The sequence below is a fragment of the Somniosus microcephalus genome, chromosome 11, assembly GCF_052327205.1.
Source record: "Somniosus microcephalus isolate GS21.2 chromosome 11, FLI_Smic_1.0, whole genome shotgun sequence".
Classification (NCBI taxonomy): Eukaryota; Metazoa; Chordata; class Chondrichthyes; order Squaliformes; family Somniosidae; genus Somniosus; species Somniosus microcephalus.
In genome coordinates this window covers 198,869,190-198,884,867 of record NC_140997.1, presented here as the reverse complement: position 1 = coordinate 198,884,867, position 15,678 = coordinate 198,869,190, and the positions used below count along the sequence as shown (strand labels likewise).

The window sequence follows — 15,678 nt, the reverse complement described above, 5'->3', positions numbered from 1 at the left end:
ATTGCAAGGGGGATGGAGTGTGGCGACACGCCACCACTGGACATAATCCGCTCACGGCGGCACAGACAGTTTAAGCAGACGCCCCCAGCCGGGGGCCCTTTCCTCCAGCAACTTGTTTCCCGCAGGGACAGGCTGCCGGGAGCACTTCCTGTCTGGGGAGTATTTAAGTGGATGCGCGGGCTTTTCCAGTTCCTCTTTGCCATGAGGTTGAATAAAGCAGTTGTGTTTTACTAACTCTGGTCTCGACTCCCACGTTTGCCGCGGTATCTCAACAGGAGTATAAAAACAGGGAAGTCTTGCTGCAGTTATACAGGGTATTGGTGAGGCCACACCTGGAATACTGCGTGCAGTTTTGGTTTCCATATTTAAGAAAAGATATACTTGCTCTCGAGGCGATTCAGAGAAGGTTCACTCGGTTGATTCCGGAGATGAGGGGGTTGACGTATGAGGAAAGGTCGAGTAGGTTGGGACACTACTCATTGGAGTTCAGAAGAATGAGAGGCGATCTTATCGAAACATATAAGATTGTGAGGGGGCTTGATCGGGTGGATGCGGGGAGAATGTTTCCACTGATGGGTGAGACTAGAACTAGGGGGGCATAATCTAAGAATAAGGGGCTGCGCTTTCAAAACTGAGATGAGGAGAAACTTCTTCACTCAGAGGATAGTAAATCTATGGAATTTGCTACCCCAGAGAGCTGTGGAAGCTGCAACATTAAATAAATTTAAAATGGAGATAGACCTAGCAGATAAGGGAATTAGGGGTTACGGGGAGAGGGCAGGGATGTGGACGTGAGTCTAGATTCGGATCAGCCATGATCCTATTGAATGGCGGAGCAGGCCCGAGGGGCCGTATGGCCTACTCCTGCTTCTTATGTTCTTATGACCTGTTCAATTGTCACAAAGACACATCCCACAACCTGCCCACCAATACATCTTAGTTGATGATGGGATTATGTAATTTATTTTCACATCCACATCTTTTAATTGCTTGTAACATCCACTTACATAGAACCACGCAAGTTTACAGCACAAAACAGGGCATTCGGACAACCGCATGCATGTGTTCCAAGTGTAGTGGAAATTCACATAATAAATGAAAGCCTGATACTAAATTGGCTCCAGCATATCTGGGGGGAAAAAAGGACTCTTTAAAAGGACACATTGTAAAAGACCACACAACAGAGGATAGATCACCATAGCAACAAGAATGGGTCCAGGCCAGCTGGAAGTCATTTTGAACACCTGCATATGTTACGTTGTGGATGCCGAGAGAAAACAAGTGTGTCAATCAATCGCGGGTTGTATTTGTAGGAACCTATTGTTGACAAGCCAGCACCCCAGAGGTGTGGTTCCATGTTAAAAATTTATTTTAAAAGCTAGGCAGACTTCAGTGAAGAGACACAGCTCCACTGCAACTGGTCCAACCTTGCCTTTTGCATCCTGGCGGCGCCACCTTGCCGGGTATCTTCCTGTCTGCTCACTACCTCACAGCCTCATGCCCAATCCAGGCTTACAGATTGCCTGTGAAGCAGATAACCTGGCTACAAGAGAAAGCCACAATGCACTACAACGGTGTCCATCCAAATACTAGGAATCTTCCCGATAAGCTTGAGCCAACCAAACCATGAGTATATAACTTTCGTTATGGGGTTAGTCCAAGATAGGTATTGGAGTTCCAAAAGTTTATGCATTTTGGGAATTCAGAAGGTGTTTGTATTGTTGTTGAGGTAATTCTAATTTGTGCATAAACCCAAGATGTTGATTAAATTTTAATGTCAATTTTCTAGTATATTAATAATAAATGATGGCTTTATAAAGAAAAAACAATGATTTGTGACTGAAGTTTCTTTAGGTAAAATTTCCCATTAAGTTAAAAACAAAATTGAATCATGTGGAGATAAAAAAGACAATTCCTCAAGTTAAAAAGTGTAAAATCACTTTGCACCTTTTTGCTCCTACACAGGACATTCACTTTTTCCGGTGTGACTCTGGAATGTGTGTTTTAACAATGATGAACCCAAGTAACTGAAATTGCTAATGGTAACATAGCTACTAAAAAAAAAACTTATTTCTAGAATTACATCTTTAAATTTGCATTCTTTGACACTTATCTGGCAGCAATCTACAAAGAAAGGATCCATGGCCCGAGATTGCCCAGAAAGGTTTGGCACAATTACAGCGCAAGAGCAGAGCTGCGTGTTTTCTTTTTTAAAAAAGTAATTCTCACATAACTTATTTACACCAGTTTTATGCTAAAAAAATTACCACACACGAATTTCCTCGATTGTTTTTGCTGCTTCCGAAATCAGCTGTTCATTTGCATAGCTCCGCCCCCATGCAAAGGATCTGCTCAGGAGAGCTACCTGAATTTAAATGAACGGTTCACTGCTGTAGATTTACACCCCAAGATTTAGGTGCAGCACAGCCCAAAGTCAGCTTACATCAGCATAACTGAGATTTATGGAGTTGGATAGTGATTTCCTTCATGATTTTTTAAAAAATTCTTACCGAGACCTGTACTGTACTTATCCAAAGTGCTGTCAGTCTCAGTGCACTCGAAATGTTTTGGATCCCCACGCCCCCTGCCATACATTCAGTAGAACTAAGCAACTAGAATGGACTTTCCAGTAAGAATACCCTTGTTCCGCCTAATAGTGACAAAGAAGCGGAGGCAAGAGGCTCCTGGGGTGGGACGTCACGGCAGAAGACAACAGCACAGTCCCTAATCCCCCCCCCCCCACCCCCCCCCCCCCCCCCCCCCATTGGTCATGTTGCATTTGCACTTGTTTTACTTCAGTTTTTATGTTTCTGGGTAGGCAAAGGAGCTCTGCAGGAAATTCTGGTGTACATTCCCATCGGCAAGATCAGTGCAGAAACTGGCGTAAATTTCAGCGCCATTTCTGTGCAAGTAGGATCCAGGAAATTCAGGGCCCATAACTTATAGTTTAAAATCTACAGAGATATTAAAAGTTCCACTGCCAAGATAGCATTTTTGCAGCAATTTAACATACAATGGCTTGACATGTAGTAGTGCTATACACAAAGCTGTCAATTTGCTTTTTCTACATGCTTTCCAGCTAAATGACAAAGAAAATCTCATTAGAAACAGCAGCCATCTATTCAGTTTTTTAAAAACCCACTGCACTGACCTAATCCTTCCCAAGGGGAAAGTCAGAGCCCCATATAAGCCTACTTAAGCTGTATGCATGTAGTGCTGTTCACTGACTTATCAAAGACAATACAATTTTTAATGATTAAAAATAATCTCAGAAAATTGTCATCTTTCTTGCAATCATTAAAATGTGAATACATCACAGGCCACCAGATCTTTACAACTATAAAAACAATTCACCTTTTTTGACATGGATTCTCATCAGCTGCTTTGACTCTACATCTCGTATCCACCCTTACTGTGAGACCACCCCACACCCGACTTTTCCAGATGGCTTTGCTAATAGCTTTGTCCAATTTGTACTGCAGTTTTGGCGCTGGATCTGCATCCAAATATTTAAGAGCTATTTATATAAATAGAAATGCACACTTGAAAAGAAAACTGTTCTGTACACTGGCAAACAAGTTAAAAGAGAGTAGGAAAGTGACATAATTAGCAGAGACTGCTAAATTTAAAGTGACAATTTTACCTCGGTGGTCATATTCCATGTACAGGAAACTTTCGTTTATCCGGAGGTTAAATGTCCGGAAAGCTCTATCTACCGGCAAAATTCAGGAGTCGGTTCAGATCATTTTTTTTCTTATCGTTGCTTCTTTTCGCCAGTCCTGGCTCTGCAAGCGTCTCTGTAGCTAAGCAACAACTTCAGCTAGACGCTTGCAAGCTGCGCCAACTGTTTTGAAGCTGTTGCTAAGCAACAGGGTTTGTTGCTTCACATGGAGCTCTGAGCTCCGTATGTTTTAACATTAGCGTTGGTTTCTACAGCAGTTTTGATCTAACGGCACCAGCTCGGTCCCGTCGGTGCCGGATACCAGAAAGTTTCCTGTATCATGAGAATCTATCTATCTGTATCATAGGGAAGAAAAAGGACTCGTTTCACTGGGCATAAGAATTTTAAAGAATACTGCACTGCTACTCTGCATATACTTTGTTTTCAGAATTTCACGATAAAGTATACAGGTTAGTCCAAGTGGTTGCTTCATAGATGTCATCCAACGGTACCTTTCCCAAAGTAACCCACTGCTCTTGAAGACTTGTAGGAAATTGCAATGCATTCTGGCAAACAAATTTAAGTTATCAAGAATATTGAGACAATAATACATCAGAGTGAAATGATTTCTGCTCCCCTTACAACCTTCATTCTGTATATGTAATAGAAGACAGCTCATTTAATCACCCACACAGCAGAAGCACTGCTTTCCTTAGGACTCATGAGGCACAGTATAAAATGAAGGCACTATCTTTAGCCACCAGAAGTCCCACCATTCTGTATAGGAATCTTGATGGTGGTCAGTCTTAGCCTTGTATCTTAAGAGTCAAGGTGGGTTAGCTATCAAAGCAGAGAATGCAACCAGAATGATACAGCACAGGAGGCGGCCATTTGGCCCATCATGCCTATGCTGGCTCTGTGAAAGAGCTATCTAATTCGTCTCCACTTTCTCCATAGCCCTGTAGCTATTACGGAATTTTAATTGATTAACAGGGGACATGGGATGTGGGAAGAACAGCAGGGAGAAATCTTGCTGAACTTTTCCTCAGGAGATTAAATAACTGGGATAAAGTTCATAATAGGGCAGACTACACGAGCTGGGAGAAAGTGTCCCGTTAAATAGTGATACAAAAACAAAATACTGCGGCTGCTGGAAATCTGAAAACCCCCCAGAAAATGCTGTAATTACTCGGGCAGCATCTGTGGAGAGAGAAACAGAGTTAACGTTTCAGGTTGATGACGTTTCTCTCCACAGATGCTGCCTGACCGGCTGAATATTTCATAGAAACATAGAAGATAGGAGCAGGAGTAGGCCATTCGGCCCCTCGAGCCTGCTCCGCCATTCAATGCGATCATGGCTGATCGTCCAAATTCAGTAACCGGTCCCTGCTTTCTCCCCATACCCCTTGATCCCTTTAGCCTTAAGAAATATATCCAACTCCTTCTTGAATATATTTAATGTATTGGCCTCTACTGCCTTCTGTGGTAGAGAATTCCACAGGTTCACCACTCTCTGGGCGAAGAAATTCATCCATTTCTGTCCTAAATGGCTTACCCCTTATCCTTAGACTGTGACCCCTGGTTCTGGACTCCCCGACCATCGGGAACATCCTTCCTGCATCTAGTCTGTCCAGTCCTGTCAGAATTTTATGTTTCAATGAGATCCCCTCTTATTCTTCTATACTCCAGCGAGTACAAGCCCAATCGACCCAATCTCTCCTTATATGTCATTCCTGCCATCCCAGGTATCAGCCTGGTGAATCTTCGCTGAACTCCTTCCATGGCAAGAACATCCTTCCTCAGATAAGGCGACCAAAACTGCACACAATACTCAAGGTGTGGTCTCACCAAGGCCCTGTATAACTGCAGCAAGACATCCTTGTTCCTGTACTCAAACCCTCTCGCTACGAAGGCCAACATACCATTTGCCTTCTTAACCGCCTGCTGCACCTGCATGCTTACCTACAGCGACTGGTGCACAAGGACACCCAGGTCTCATTGCACTTTCCCTTCTCCCAATCTATTGCCATTCAGATAATAATCTGCCTTCCTGTTTTTGCTACCAAAGTGGATAACCTCACATTTATCCACATTATATTGCATCTGCCATGCTTTTGCCCAATCACCCAACCTGTCCAAATCGTCCTGGAGTTTCTCGGCATCATCCTCACAGCACACACGCCCATCCAGCTTTGTGTCGTCTGCAAATTTGGAGATATTACATCTAGTTCCCTTGTCTAGATCATTAATATATATTGTGAATAGCTGGGGTCCAAGGACCGATCCCTGCGGTACCCCACTAATCACTGCCTGCCACTCGGAAAAAGACCTGTTTATTCCAACTCTTTGCTTTCTGGCTGCCAACCAGTTCTCTATCCAAGTCAATACCTTGCCCCCAATCCCATGTGCCTTAACTTTACACGCTAATCTCTTATGCAGGACCTTATCGAAAGCCTTCTGAAAGTCCAAATACACCACAGCCACTGGTTCTCCCTTTTATCTATTTTACCAGTTACATCCTCAAAACATTCCAGTAGATTAGTCAAGCACGATTTACCTTTTGTAAATCCATGTTGACTTTGTCCGATCCGGTCACTGTTTTCCAAGTGCTCTGCTATTACATCTTTTATAATGGACTCTAGCATTTTCCCCACTACCGATGTCAGGCTTACCGGTCTGTAATTCCCCGTTTTCTCTCTACCACCTTTTTTGAATAGTGGGGTAACATTAGCTACCCTCCAATCCATGGGTACTGTTCTAGATTCCATCGAATGCTGGAAGATGATCAGCAATGCATCTAATATTTCTAGGGCCACTTCCTTAAGTACCCTAGGATGTAGATTATCAGGCCCTGGGGATTTATCGGCCTTCAATCCCATCAATTTCCCCAACACCATTTCCATACAAATACTGATTTCTTTCAGTTCCTCCCTTTCATCAGACCCTATGTTCCCGACATCTCTGGGAGGTTATTTGTGTCCTCCTTTGTGAAGACAGAGCCAAAATATGTATTTAATTGGTCTGCCATTTCTTTGTTTCCCATTATAAATTCCCCTGATTCTGACTGCAAGGGACCTACGCTTGACTTCACCAATCTTTTTCTCTTCACATATCTATAAAAGCTTTTACAGTCAGTTTTTATGTTCCCTGAAAGCTTACTCTCATATTCTATTTTCCCTTTCTTAATTAATCCCTTTGTCCTCCTTTGTTGAATCCTAAACTGCTCCCAATCCTCAGGTTTACTGCTTTTTCTGGCCAATTTATATGTCCTCTCCTTGGATCTTATGCTATCCCTAATTTCCCTCGTTAGCCACGGTTGAGTCACCTTTTTTGTTTTATTTTTATGCCAAACTGGGATGAACAAATTCTGTCGTTCATCCATGCGGTCTTTGAATGTTTGCCATTGCCTATCCACCGTCAACCCTTTGAGTGACATTCCCCAATCAATCCTACCCAACTCGCGCCTCAGACCATCGTAGTTTCCTTTATTTAAATTTAGGACCCTAGTCTCTGAGTCGACTACTTCATTCTCCATCTTAATGAAGAATTCGATCATATTATGATCGCTCCGACCCAAGGGGCCTCGTACAACAAGATTGCTAATTAATCCTTTCTCATTACATAATACCCAGTCTAAGATGGCCTGATCTCTGGTTGGTTCCTTGACATATTGGTCCAGGAAACCATCCCTTAAACATTCCAGGAATTCCTCCTCCACAGTATTGTTACTAATTTGGTTAGCCCAATCTATATGTAGATTAAAGTCACCCATGATGACTGCTGTGCCCTTATTGTACCCTGCATTTTCTGCCGATAAATAGTGAGCCTAGCCACTGCAGAGGCAGGTGCCAAAACTAGTTTTTGAGAGAATGAGTGTATATCTCTGGGAGGAGCATGATATCTAAAAATCATGGTTTTTATGGACAACACACTACCTTAGGCTTTTTCGCCCACATCCTGACCATCAACTTGGAATCAAAAGAACATGGAGATAGAAAGGAAAATGTCCATCTGATTACTTGGGGGTTGGATCGCAGTGTCTGACACAGAACAATGGTACTGGTGCGTTGGTGTTCAAAGCATTTCCTTTTTTGAAATGACTTGGTGTCTGCCATCTCAGCATGGACATGTTTACTTGGGCATTCCTGTCTCTGCAATTATTGCACAATTTTCACAAGGCAAAGTTGTGGTTGAAGGGCACAGAAAAATCAGGCAGCAGAAATTTTCTGACAAATGACATTTGAAGCCTACACAAAGATCCCAGAAAAATTACAAAATCTTAAGCAGTATAAATTCAAGGTCAGTAAAATGAGAAATATGGTGCAGTACAACATTGGAGATATTAGACTTTTGCAGCAATGCAACATATTGCCCAATAACAGATGGCGACAGCTGAAGTGAGCATCGAGGGGGTATAGGGCAGAAACCACATGATGGCTACCTGTGGAGGCACTGCTGTAGGGCTTCCAAGAGAAGGTCACATGGGTTCCTGATGAGGTATGCAAGAGACAGATATCCAACTGAGTGAAACAGAGGAACAAGTTATCTTACTTACAGTATATGCATTATATAACTGGTGAAGCAGAATTACCTTTATTAGGTGAGTTAATGTTTCCTGAAGCTGGGTCTTACTCAGAACAGTCAGCAATGGTGAAGATCGGGCCTCTGATGCCAACGTTAAAGGGGAGGCTGAAGCATACTTGCTTTCAGTTTCTGAAATATTTCCTGTTGACTGCTTGAACATACTGGGAGACAGAAGCATAGATGGACCAACGGAAGAGGTGGTTGTTGGTGTGAGAACAACCTACAAAAGGACACACAAAGTTATGTAGAATTGGTGGCCCGACAAAGATGAAAAGGTAAACATACCCTGTAATCTATACCCAAATCTTTGTTGAAATCTTCATTTCTAGTAAATCATGGGTCATAGGCCAAAATTTGGTTAGACATTGAAATACTAATTAGGAGTCAAAGCTGGAACACAAAATGAATCGCAGCAAAATACTGCATTGTGATTGAATATTTGAGTATTAGGTCTGAATATTCTCAAACTGAAAGTCTGATTATGAAAGCTAAAAGTCTCAGTAACTGATTTTTAAAACTTTTTCCATACCTGTTCTGTTTTGTAAACTCAGCTGTAGTTCATTCTATTGAAATGAATGAAAACATGAAATATATAGTGAAAACTGGTGTTTTAAGGAGTGTATTAGGTCTAAAGTAAACCCTTTGTAATTGCAGTGTTAAAAATACAAAGATAAGGCAGTAATCCAAATTATGGGTTCCGACAGCAGCAACCAATTTCAGAGGCTGGGAGAAAAAAAAATTAAGATTGTAACATGTACTGCGTGCGACATTTTCTGCGTCACCACCCTGAGGAAGTCTACTAACTACACTTGTTTAATATATACTGAAGCACTGCACAATGTTATACAATTGTACAGAAGCTACAGAACATGCTTAAGATAGTATTGTTACAAATAAATCATTAAGATCTGCCAGTTAAGATTTTGTCCAGTTTTTCTTTAATTACAATTGCAGAATTATATATTGCCGTAGCCCTTTTTCTTGGAGCATGGGATTTAAAATATTTGTCACAGACAAGTTTACGAATTAATATAGATTATAAAAGTCTCAAAGCTTAGCGCAGTATTTTTCTGTGCACTAAAGCACAGTGCCAGGATGACTTTATTACTGTGACATTCCCATATATTCAGATGATGAAAAAGCTGGCACTGCAGCAAACTTGGAGTGCTCCTGCACAAGGAACAGCATGTGATGATTCTCTGCATATCACCACGTCTGAAATACCCAAGCGTCCTCAGTGCCGAGACACACAAGCTGCTACCATCAGTTAAAGGGAGACTTTCATTATAAAGTACTTCCCAAATACATAAATAAAAAAGGAAATTCTCTCCTGCCAAGTCTGGCATTTCAGAACCCTTCTTGCATCTAGAGTCACTTCAGTAACATGTCACTGGTATATTGTGGAGCTGTTTCATTCACTTAGGACAAAACCAGTGCTGCAGACAGAGGCTAGAAATCAATCTGGAGATGCTAGAAAAAAGGAAAGTCACTACTAGCTGATCATACTGTGCTAGTACAAACTGTTCTCTGCTTAGACATTTCTGGGACAGCATCAAAGCCCATCCAAAGTACTTAAATTAACTGTAAGTGGGCTATGCCTGCAACCAATGTTGAAGTCGGTCTAGATGCAAGTGAAGCCCATTCATCATTTTAGTTTGTGGCAGGTGAGGTGGTTAGGGAGAAGGTGGTGGATGAAGATGATGTGTGGCCTAAATTGAAGGCACCTTTAAAAGTATTAGTCTTTAGGCTTTTCTTCACTATTTACTGATTAATTGTGTGCTAACTTTACTGAGGTGCTAAAGTGAAGGTAAACATCTAATATTAGATAATTAATGCAGATTTTTTGATATTGTAACAATCAAAGTCAAATTCTGCATTGAAATAAATTTAGACTATGACACCTAATGGATCCTCTTTCTCAAACCCCTCTCCCATGCAAAATAAATTAAAAGTCAGTAAATAAATGAATTAAAGAACAAGCAATGCAACTAGAAACCCTAGACTATTTACTCCAGCTGGTGGAATTGTTGTATGCAAACTGATAAGGTTGTCAAATGATTCCCATTTCATCAGGGACTGGAAGGATATAGGCTTTAGTCTAAGATAGGGAGCTGAAGTGATCAGTGTAATGACAGAAAGGCAAAGCAGATGGACTGAAAGGCCTTTTCAATTTTACCTTCTGCCCAGATCTGTTAACATTAAATAAATCCTGGGTGGGAGATTTTCAGTCATAAGCAGTATACGCAAGGCATTGCCTCATCCCCAAAAAATGGTTAAAAGCAATTAGCTATGTCTATTACATGCTCTCAGCTTTATGCATCCAATTAGGCTACATTTAAATTCACAATCCTCACTGTAATTTCTAAAGTGAAATAATTAGTGAGGTTGCAGAAAAGGTAGGAGCTTGGCTTGCTTTTTCACCAGGTGTATCATGAATGGTGTGCTTGCAAGGATGACATCTAGGGTGGCTCAAAAGCTTTGCTAGTCAGTTTTAAAAAGGTGCTCTGCATGATGTCTATCTGATCACTTTTCCCAGAAACAGCAAAGTCATCGCTCTTTTCTGGAGAGTTAGTGAAAAGCTGGATATAGCCAGCCTAGGAGAGGACAATGCTCTGAGTTGTGTCCATACTCTATTGCAGCAACAGTCTGAGCTTTGTTGTTAACATTTATTCCATATTATAGAAGGGAAATAGGAACATTAGTCAATTTAAACAGCTTAGGCAATCATTTCCAATGCGCCCGATAACAAGGAAACTGAACATTTAGGGTGCTGTGTGTATAGTTTCTTCCACTTTGCATCTAATCAGTTAGATTCTTTTCATGTCAATAGCTCAATGCAACAACCCAATTTACTGGAAGGTAATTTTGACCATAAGGTTACCAATTTATATTCTTTGAGGCCCAAAGAGAACAACATTCTGTGTTATCTCATACAGGTGTAGAGAAGACTTCAGAATCTCCAGGGTTTGGGCTTCTTATCGCTCAAAAATTGTTCTGAGTGTGACTAGCAAACCTAAAGTTGCAGTTACTATATATGCTACTTTAGCATTGCTGAAAAGAATTTACCACTTCCAACGGAAATGTCTACTTCACTTGTGCCGCTTCCGCCCTGTTTTTATTGTGGGGGGGGGGGGGTATAAGCAATGAGCAACTGCATATGCAGATTTTTTCCAAAGTCATACACGTACAGCTGCGCATCTGCTAAATAGTCTGGTCATGGACCTTCCCTAAGGACATTCAGGCCAGCAGTGCTAAAAGTGCATGGGTAGTCAACCAGGTTAGCCTATCCACAGCCAGTCTCCAAAATGAAGAATCAGACCCAAGTAGTATGTGCTGTTGCCAGTTTGGGTTAGAGGTAGCACATAAAACCCCAAACCAGTAGGGTTTGCTGCCTCTCATGGCAAGAGTATGGGGCCATTTATTCTACAGACTTGCTGCCTAGGGCGCTCTCATTGGAAGCAACCCTGTGGTATAATGGGGCCCTTGGAGTGTAGTCAGCTTGCAACAATTTACCTGCTTTCAGTTTCACCTTACGCCTACACTAAAGAGACATATGAAAACCTAGTTGATCATGTATGATCCTCAGTGCATGAGCAACTTTTTCCAACCATCACACATGTAATAACCCCTTTGACACCCAGAGCATTCCAGTTATTTGTGTGCATTTCAGTCATAGAACCCCCCAAAATATTTAACAAAACAAACACCATAAAGTCTATCCTCAAATATCCAGCCGGAGCATCCGAAAATATAGGAAAATATGCCTGTTGATCGCAAAGTTGTGAAGTGGCCAGGACCTCTTTGGTCAGTGAATAATGTTCACTGATTAAGAACATATCTAGCAGTTCAAAACTGGGTTTAAAGAAAGTACTCAGGGCTCACTGGACATCGCTCAATCTGCAGCCGATTCCACTGTACAGACTTACTTGAAACCACCCATTCATTCATACTTACAAATAATCTCATAAGAATTAGGAGCAGGAGTAGGCCATACGGCCCCTCGAGCCTGCTCCGCCAGTCAATAAGGTCATGGCTGATCATCGACCTCAACTCCACATCCCTTGATTCCCCTAGAGTCCAAAAATCTATCTATCTCGGCCTTGAATATACAATGAATCAGCATCCACAGCCCTTTGGGGTAAAGAATTCCAAAGATTCACAACCCTATGAGTGAAGAAATTCCTCCTCTTCTCAGTTTTAAATGGCCGACCCGTTATCCTGAGACTATGCCCCTTAGTCCTAGACTCTCCAGCCAGAGTAAACAACCTCTCATCATCTACCATGTCAATCCCCCTCAGAATCTTATATTTCAATGAGATCACATCTCATTCTTCTAAACTCGAGATTATAGGCCCGATCTACTCAATCACTCCTCATAGGACAACCCTCTCATCCCAGGGATTGCTACATACACAGCTGTAAGAATATAAGAAATAGGAGGAGTAGGCTATTTGGCCCCTTAAGCCTGCTCCACCAGTCAATAAGATCATGGCTGATCTCCTACCTGAACACTTTCCTGCACTATCCCCATATCCCTGGATTCCTTTAATATCCAAAAATCTATCAATCTCTGTCTTGAATATACTCAACGACTGAGCCTCCACAGCCCTCTGGGGTAGAGAATTCCAAAGATTCACCACCCTCTGAGTAAAGAAATTTATCCTCATCTCAGGACTAACTGGCCGACCCCTTATTCTGAGACTGTGACCCCTGGTTCTAGACTCCCCGGCCAGGGGAAACATCCTCCCTGCATCTACCCTGTCCAGCCCTGTAAGAATCTTGTATGTTTCAATGAGATCACCTCTCATTCTTCGAAACTCCAAAGAGTATAGGCCTATTCTACTCAATCTCTCCTCATTGGACAAATCCATTCCAGGAATCAGTCTGGTGAACCTTTGTTGCAATTCCTCTATGGCAAGTATATCCTTCCTTAGATAAGGAGACCAAAACTGTACACAATACTCCAGGTGTGGTCTCACCAGGGCCCTATATAATTGCAGTAAGACATCTTTACTCTCATACTCAAATCATCTAATAAAGGCCAACATACCATTTGATTTCCTAATTGCTTGCTGTACCTGCATGTTAACTTTCATAGAAGATAAATGTAAGAAGTCACACAACACCAGGTTATAATCCAACAGTTTTATTTGAAATCACAAGCTTTCGGAGCACAGCTCCTTCGTCAGGTGAAGTGGAGAGATGCATAAAGACACAGCTTATATAGTCAAAGAATAATGCCAGATGATTACAGGTAATCTTTCTAACTGCCATTTGTCGCACCGCGGCAGAGAGATAATCACAGCAATCAAAGGTGTGAATGGTGTCCAAACAGGTTAGTCAGGAAAACATTACATCAAAGAACAATGAGGTGGGGTCACAAGGGGTCAAATGTTGCAGATGCTGGGGTCTGTTTTTTGTTTTTCATACAGACCCCAGCATCTGCAACATTTGACCCCTTGTGACCCCACCTCATTGTTCTTTGATGTAATGTTTTCCTGACTAACCTGTTTGGACACCATTCACACCTTTGATCGCTGTGATTATCTCTCTGCCGAGGTGCGACAAATGGCAGTTAGAAAGATTACCTGTAATCATCTGGCATTATTCTTTGACTATATAAGCTGTGTCTTTATGCATCTCTCCACTTCACCCGACGAAGGAGCTGCGCTCCAAAAGCTTGTGATTTCAAATAAAACTGTTGGACTATAACCTGGTGTTGTGTGACTTCTTACATTTGTCCACCCCAGTCCAACTCCGGCATCTCCACACCATTCATAGAAGATAGGAGCAGGAGTAGGCCATTCAGCCCCTCGAGCCTGCTCCGCCATTCAATGAGATCACGGCTGATCATCCAAATTCAGTACCCTGTCCCTGCCTTCTCCCCATATCCCTTGATCTCTTTAGCCTTAAGAAATATATCTAACTCCTTCTTGAATACATTTAATGAATTAGCCTCAACTGCCTTCTGTGGTAGAGAATTCCACAGGTTCACTACCTTCTGGGTGAAGAAATTCCTCCTCATCTCTGTCCTAAATGGCTTACCCCTTATCTTTAGACTGTGACCCCTGGTTCTGGACTCCCCCGCCATCGGGAACATCCTTCCTGCATCTAGTCTGTCTAGTCCTGTTAGAATTTTATAAGTTTCAATGAGATCCCCTCTCATTCTTCTAAACTCCAGCGAGTATAAGCCCAATCGACCCAATCTCTCCTCATACGTCATTCCTGCCATCCCAGGTATCAGTCTGGTGAATATTCGCTGCACTCCCTCCATGGCAAGAACATCCTTCCTCAGATAAGGCGACCAAAACTGCACACATTACTCAAGGTGTGGTCTCACCAAGGCCCTATACAACTGCAGCAAGACATCCTTGTTCCTGTACTCGAATCCTCTCGCTACGAAGGCCAACATACCATTTGCCTTCTTAACCGCCTGCTGCACCTGCATGCTTACCTTCAGCGACTGGTGCACAAGGACACCCAGGTCTCATTGCACTTTCCCTTCTCCCAATCTATTGCCGCTCAGATAATAATCTGCCTTCCTGTTTTTGCCACCAAAGTGGATAACCTCGCATTTATCCACATTATACTGCATCTGCCATGCATCTGCCCAGTGATTTGTGTACAAGGATATCCAGGTCCTTCTGAACACCAACATTTCCCAATCTCTCACTATTTAAAAAAATACTCTGCTTTTCTATTTTTCCTACCAAAGTGGATAACTTCACATTTCTCCACATTATTCCATTTCCAATTTTCTTGCCCACTCACTTAGCCTGTCTACATCCCCTTGAAGCCTCTTTGCATCCTCCTCACAACTTACATTCCCACCTAGCTTTATATCATCAGCAAACTTGGATATATTACATTTGGTCCCCTCATCCAAATCATTAATGTAGATTGTGAAAAGCTGAGGCCCAAGCACTGATCCTTGCGGTACCTCACTAGTTACAGCCTGCCAACCCGAAAATGACCCATTTATTCTTATTCTCTGTTTTCTGTCCGTTAACTAATTCTCAATCCATGCTAGTATATTACCCCCAATCCCATGAGCCCTAATTTTGTTTAATAACCTCTTGTGTGGCACCTTATCGAATGCCTTCTGAAAATCCAAATACACCACATCCACTGGTTCCCCCTTATCTATTCTGCTAGTTACAACCTCAAAAAACGAACAGATTTGTCAAACACGATTTCCCTTTCATAAATCTGTGCTGACTCTGCCCAATCCTATTATTATTTTCTATGTGCCCTGTTACCACGTCCTTAATAATAGATTCTAGCATTTTCCCTACTACTGATGTCAGGCTAACTGATCTGTAGTTCCCCTTTTTCTCTCTCCCTCCTTTCTTAAATAGTGGGGTTACATTTGCCACCTTCCAACCTGTGTGAACCGTTTTAGAATCAATGGAATTTTGGAAGATGACAACCAA

At 42.1% G+C, this 15,678-nt stretch overlaps 1 protein-coding gene across 6 annotated transcripts in view; it reads right to left on the bottom strand.

Annotated features, from left to right (window-relative positions):
• Window positions 1–15,678, bottom strand: part of dcp1a (decapping mRNA 1A) — an 87,866-nt gene that overhangs the window by 28,432 nt on the left and 43,756 nt on the right. For 4 of the 6 annotated variants that reach the window (XM_086001665.1, XM_086001663.1, XM_086001662.1 and 1 more), the window contains one exon: window positions 8,253–8,465. The exons of 1 other annotated variant lie outside the window; for it this stretch is intronic. In XM_086001665.1, the coding sequence (XP_085857791.1) occupies window positions 8,253–8,465 (213 nt within the window). Of the gene's footprint in view, window positions 1–8,252; window positions 8,466–8,774; window positions 8,809–15,678 lie in introns of those variants that run through there. One more of the 6 variants, XM_086001664.1, reaches the window with a different exon arrangement.